The sequence below is a fragment of the Cyphomyrmex costatus genome, unplaced genomic scaffold (assembly GCF_001594065.2).
Source record: "Cyphomyrmex costatus isolate MS0001 unplaced genomic scaffold, Ccosl1.0 scaffold777, whole genome shotgun sequence".
In the NCBI taxonomy this organism is placed as follows: Eukaryota; Metazoa; Arthropoda; class Insecta; order Hymenoptera; family Formicidae; genus Cyphomyrmex; species Cyphomyrmex costatus.
In genome coordinates, this window is record NW_017280352.1 from 16,185 (window position 1) to 22,442 (window position 6,258).

At 40.9% G+C, this 6,258-nt stretch overlaps 1 protein-coding gene across 1 annotated transcript; it reads left to right on the forward strand.

Annotated features, from left to right (window-relative positions):
• The first annotated feature begins 2,804 nt into the window (after positions 1–2,804).
• On the forward strand, positions 2,805–6,008 carry LOC108781173 (uncharacterized). The gene has a single exon (XM_018549089.1). It carries the CDS (start codon positions 2,805–2,807, stop codon positions 6,006–6,008), a length of 3,204 nt encoding a protein of 1,067 aa, XP_018404591.1.
• Positions 6,009–6,258: the final 250 nt, after the last annotated feature.

The window sequence follows — 6,258 nt, forward strand, 5'->3', positions numbered from 1 at the left end:
GACAAAATGCAAATGATAAATATTGTAATAAACTGATCTGATAAAATTATAAGCCGTAAATAATTAAAAATTTGTTTACATTAAAAATGCACAAAGATTTTTTTCCATAATTTTTTATAGAGTTTTAAATAAATACAAAAAAGAAGAATAGTAACTTATCTGATAAATTATGTGTCGTAAATAATTGAAAATTTGGTTATGTAAATATATTTTTAAACGAAATTTACGACTGTCAACAGTGTCAATAAAACTTTAATCACACACATTCGAGGTGTCACGAACACGGGCTATAAGGTTGAAGAAATTCGCGCAATTTCGCCGGCTGATTACGATTTATCTACTATAGCCATGAATATGAAAACGACCGAGAAAGTAAACGCGATGCTTCAACAGTGAATGTGACGTCATAGGGTTGGAAGGCATTAATTGCGCAAACTGTACAAATTCAAAATGAACATACCTACATATAAGTAAAACAGATTACAATCTGCATATTACAGTTTTCTAGAAAATAACTGCAATGAACATACATAAAATATATTTTCTATGTTGAATATGTACCACGAAAAGTAATTAATAGATCATTCAAGCTGCAAATTCAAAATGAACATACTGTGACGTGACATTTTGTCAGTCACTCGTAAAGGCAGCATAATGCGAGATCCTGGGTCCTTCAGGGTCAATGGGCGAGCGCACAAGCGAATGTGCGTTATTATTATTTATTTTTTATTTCCTTTTGCGATTATTGTATTACATATTTTTATTCTCTTTTTGCGATTATTGTATTATTTTTCTTTTTTTTTCTTCTTGTCGCTATTTCGTTAAGTTTTAGTTAATATTAAGACGATCCTGAGCTCGGATTTTGTCGGTAATTCACGATCAGAGCCGGTGGCTGCGCTGTATTCTTGTGTTCGGCCGCCTCACCTATCGCTAGAAGAGAGAAGACGTCGCCTCCTACGAGGAAGAGATTGCTGTATGGAGGATTTAGCTGAAGTCACGAAAAGCGCGGCACACGCAGGTCGTATTATTTCATATTTGTTATTAATGTCGCTATTATTTGGTGGATTATCGCACCCTCATTGCAGACGCCTCGGAGAGAGACGTCAGCTGCGAACGGACTCAAAGGCAGGACATTCGCCGAAGCACCGTGTCCCACAACGATCGATGGAAGATCGTCAAGCGACCAGGAAGCATTTTCCGACTTTTGGAAAAGCGCGCCACAGCGTAAAAGGATCCGCGACACGCAAGGACCCGCGGGATTCGTCGCGGGGTCACGCGGTTGCGACGAGCCAATTAGAGCAAGCAGAGGCCGATAAGAGAGGGCCTGACGTCCTGCGTGAATCCGCGGAAACTGCCGATCGGCACTTGTGCAGTGACGGACCTCGAGTAAGGACGCAGGATTTCGCCCATAACTTGTCAGGAATTTCGAGAATATTCGTCGAAGACGAGCACTGCTATCGGCTCTCGTGCAGACTTTGAAGGAAGCGGCTGAGGAGGAAAATCTTGGTGAAGCGAGCGTTATCCGATTCTATTGTAAAGCCACCGACCGCGTAATATTTTGTGAGCGTTTCGAGCGGATCGCGTGTGAGAAGTAACGCGAATTTGGTTTAGCCGATGTCGTACCGGCAGATTGTAACGCCATTGTCTCTATCGGGGAGCACGTGCCATCCGCTCGGGCGTAAGAATTTGTGAACTCAGGATTGTCGTTATTGCTCGCCCGTGTCACTGCCAAGTCAAATTGTTCGTATTAATTGTTGAGATTCCGGTTTGTTTAAGATTAGAGTCGAGCCGCGTGTCACCGCTCAGCATTAGGCTGTCGGTTTGCTGGAAGTTCTTAGAGTCGAACATTTCTAAGTACCGCCGTCGACGACCTTGCCATCGTTCTCTCTGTAATAAAGTAAACTTGTCGTCGACGCGCGACCGCGCGGTTATGAAAATTATCGCAACTCATGTATCGACGCGAATTGAATAAATTGGAAACTCTTTGTTATTATTAATGTTAATTTCTGTCTGATTATTTCTGTCTGTCTCTACCTCGTTCTCCGACATCTTTCCCGCTTACCGCGAACCACCCCCTCTGCCAATTCCGTTGGCTGAGCTAGCCGATCTTGTCCGTCGCGAATTCCGTTGCTCTGTAATTTCTTTGGCCGAGCATAACATCTTAAAACTTAGTGCGAAGAGTGGCACGCTCTCTCGTGCCTGGCGCCCAACGAAATTTGTACGGCTCGAATATCGCAGCACATAAAATTAGAAGGAAAAACCGCACTTTTGCTATTTATATTATTTTATCCATACTTTTGAGCTATCGCGTAAATAGAGCAGCAGATGAAGTGACGAAGTTGTGCCGTTTCTCACAAGTACGGTCACAATACATATAAGTAAAACAGATTACAATTTGCATATTACGGTTTTCTAAAAAATTTCTGCAATATGTTATTCTTAGTGCACAAAATATAAAAGTCGGTTATTGAGATTTGATTTGAAATTTATTTAATTTATACTAGCCCGTGCAATGAAAAATAATTGCTTGTAATTCCAGAGTACCAATCTGTTAATGACTCGGAAAAAGAACATGGCGGCCTGCTCTCAAAAAATTTACGATGGATGGAATAAATGATTGAAATAGAAGTTATGAAAACGTTTTAGATTAAAAGAATTTAATCTTTCTTTGGTCGAATTTCTAATTTTTGTTTAAACTTCCGGTTTTTGAACCGGATGGTCCGGGTTTTGAATACTTTGAACAGACTACTAGTCGAGCCAATGACGGTAGGTTCATAGTTAGATTACCATTTTGCGGAAAGGACATGACTATTGGCGGCAATAGAGATATTGCTTTGAAAAGATTGTATCACTTGGAACGCAAGTTCAAGAATAACGAAACATTTCGCGAACAATATGTTAAATTCATGTCAGAATACGTCGAATTAAATCATATGTCAAGTGTGAATGAGTCAGCTCAAGACTCACAACGTATAGTATATCTCCCACATCATGGAGTTTTCAAAGATAATAGCAGTAGCACTAAACTTCGCGTCGTTTTCGATGCGTCGGCAAAAAATAATCAGGGCATATCTTTAAATGATGCACTTCTTGTTGGTCCTGTTTTACAAGACAATTTAATTGATATAGTTTTGAGATTCCGATTTTACAAGATAGCTATTACGGCAGATTTGCAAAAAATGTACCGTCAAATATTAGTACATAACGACGAAAGAGACTTTCAGCGCATTTTGTGGAGATCTTCCTCCGATGAACCTGTGCAAGAATATCAGTTGAATACTGTCACATATGGACAGTCTTGTGCGTCATATTTAGCAATAAAGTGTTTGAGACAACTCGCATCTGAGAATTTAGAGCGTTATCCATTAGCCGCGCATTCATTGTTGAACGATACTTACGTAGACGATATAATTACAGGAACAAACACGATCGAGGATGCACGCATTTTACAAACACAATTGATATCTTTATTATCCGAAGGATGTTTTAAGGCACACAAATGGTGCTCAAATGTAGAAAGAGCGTTAGAAAACGTGCCCATGAATTTACGCGAGCTCAATGCAAATTTAAATCTTAGCAATAGCGACGTCATTAGGACGTTAGGACTCGAATGGAACCCGGCTTCGGACGAGTTTCAATTCACAACGCAGTCAATAGATAATGCATCTTCGAAACGTGTCGCGCTTTCAATTGTGAGCAAAATATTTGATCCGTTAGGATTAATTGGTCCCGTTTTGACCATCGCAAAAATTTTAATGCAGGGATTGTGGGAATTAAAAATAGATTGGGACGACCCCCTTCCTGAAGCGTTTTTAAACAAATGGAAAGATTTTCAACGTAATTTGAAAAATGTAAATTTGATACGTATTCCACGCGTAGTTGTCGACTTATCGAAATCAGGTCGAATTTTTATACATGGATTTTGTGATGCGTCCGAAAACGCATACGGCGCATGCATTTACGTACAGTGGAAAGACGATAATTCTACTCAAACATTTGTTAGTTTATTATGTTCTAAGGCAAACGTTGCTCCCCTGAAAAGGCAATCTATACCGCGATTAGAGTTATGTAGTGCTTTGTTGCTAGCCAGATTAATTGTCAACGTGAAACAAGCCATTCAGATCAATGTGGATGGGATATATGCCTGGTCTGATTCCATGGTTGCATTATATTGGATACGTGGAGATACATCGCGATGGAAACCTTTCGTTTCAAATCGTGTAACCGAGATCATCAGCTACTTGCCTGCCAGTCATTGGGGACATGTGAAGAGTTCCGAGAACCCAGCTGATTTACTATCAAGAGGCGCTACACCTGCGAAATTAAAGGACAATCAATTATGGTGGCACGGACCAAAATGGTTATCAGAACCACTGCCAGCAAATAGCAAACAATTTCCTCCAGAGGTTTCTGAGGATGACATTGCTAATGTAGAAACTGAAACAAAGGTCAAGGCTCGTCTCTGCCATTTGCATACACAACAATCGTTCCAGAATGAATCAATTCACAAGCTCATTCAAGACTGCTCAACAATGACAAAGATCGAGCGATCACTTGCTTATTGCCTTCGTTTTAGCGGTAATTGTCGCAAGAAAGTAGGCGATAGATTACAAACTAAGTTGACTTTACAAGAGATAGGGGAAGCCCGACAAATGATAATCAAGTATACCCAAGATCTTCATTTTCACGAAGAACTGAAAAATTTGCAAGGTAAAGGCCAAATGAAAGCCTCAAATAAGTTATATCAATTGCACGTATTTCTGGATGAAAACGGTATTATACGAGTGGGTGGACGTCTGCAAGAAGCTCCTTGGACTTTCGAAAGAAAGCATCCTATTTTGTTGCCTGCAAAATGCAAGGTTACTCGCTTAATTGTAGAAAGAACACATCGCACGTTGCTGCACGCCAGTCAGCAACTATTGTTAGCGTCAATACGACAACAATATTGGCCATTGAATGCGAAGAATATAGTTTGTCAAGTTTGTCGTTCATGTATTTGGTGTGTCAAGAATAATCCTAAAGGTCTTACGCAAGCTATGGGATCTCTGCCCAATGATAGAATCAAGCCTTCACGTACATTTCTTGTTACCGGAATCGATTACGCCGGCCCAATCATTACTCTACTCAACAAAGGCCGAGGTAGGAAAACATGCAAGTCCTACATTGCTTTATTTGTTTGTTTCGCCACAAAGGCAATACATCTAAAATTGGTGAATGAACTGTCGACTGCAGCATTCATAGCGACTCTGCGCAGATTTATTGGACGTCGCGGAGTACCACGCAAGATTTGTAGTGATAACGCCACGAATTTCGTCGGTGCTAAACGAGAGCTAGAAGAAATTTACTCCTTCGTTCGTTCAGCTGTCAAGGATTCAATTGACAATGTATTAATAGAGATGGGCATAGAGTGGAGTTTTATTCCGCCGTACTCTCCACACTTAGGAGGTCTATGGGAAGCAGGAGTTAAAGCATGCAAATATCATCTAAAACGAGTGATGGGCAACACTCTACTCACTTTCGAGGAGTTATACACTGTTTTAGTACAGATTGAGGCCTGCCTAAATTCCAGGCCACTGTCTCCATTATCATCAAATCCTTTAGATCTGCAACCATTGACTCCAGGTCATTTCCTCACAGGCGCACCATTAACGAGCTTACCAGAAGTCGATTTGTCAAGCATTCAAATCAACCGTCTCGATCGATGGCAATTAATACAACGCACTGTCCAGGATTTCTGGAAACGGTGGGCGGCTGAGTATATAGCCAATCTTCAAGGACGAATCAAGTGGAAAACACAACAAGAAGATCTCAAAAAAGATGATCTCGTAGTATTACATGATGACAATCTCCCTCCCCTTAAGTGGCGAATGGGACGAGTGAGTGACACTCATGCTGGCAAAGATGGTTTGGTGAGAGTGGTCACTGTCCGCACTGCTAACGGCCCAGTCAAGAGATCAATAGTCAAGCTTTGTAAATTACCCATTGACGAACAATTATTTAAAGATTAGCTGCCTAATCTTGGTGGGCGGTATGTTCCTACTTAAACGGATATTTTGTTTTTCTTTTTGAGAATCGCGCGATCATTTGTGATTGCCTATTTCCGGGCAGTAACTGTTTGCCGATTCCGCCACCAGAGCGTTATGGCGCTTCCGAGCGTTAACGGTAGTTGTCGGTTTTCGCGACTCAATGTCGTGTGTTCGTTCGTTGTTCGCGTTGGTTGTACACTAGGGTGGCGCAAGAAAAAAAAAATTTCTGAAT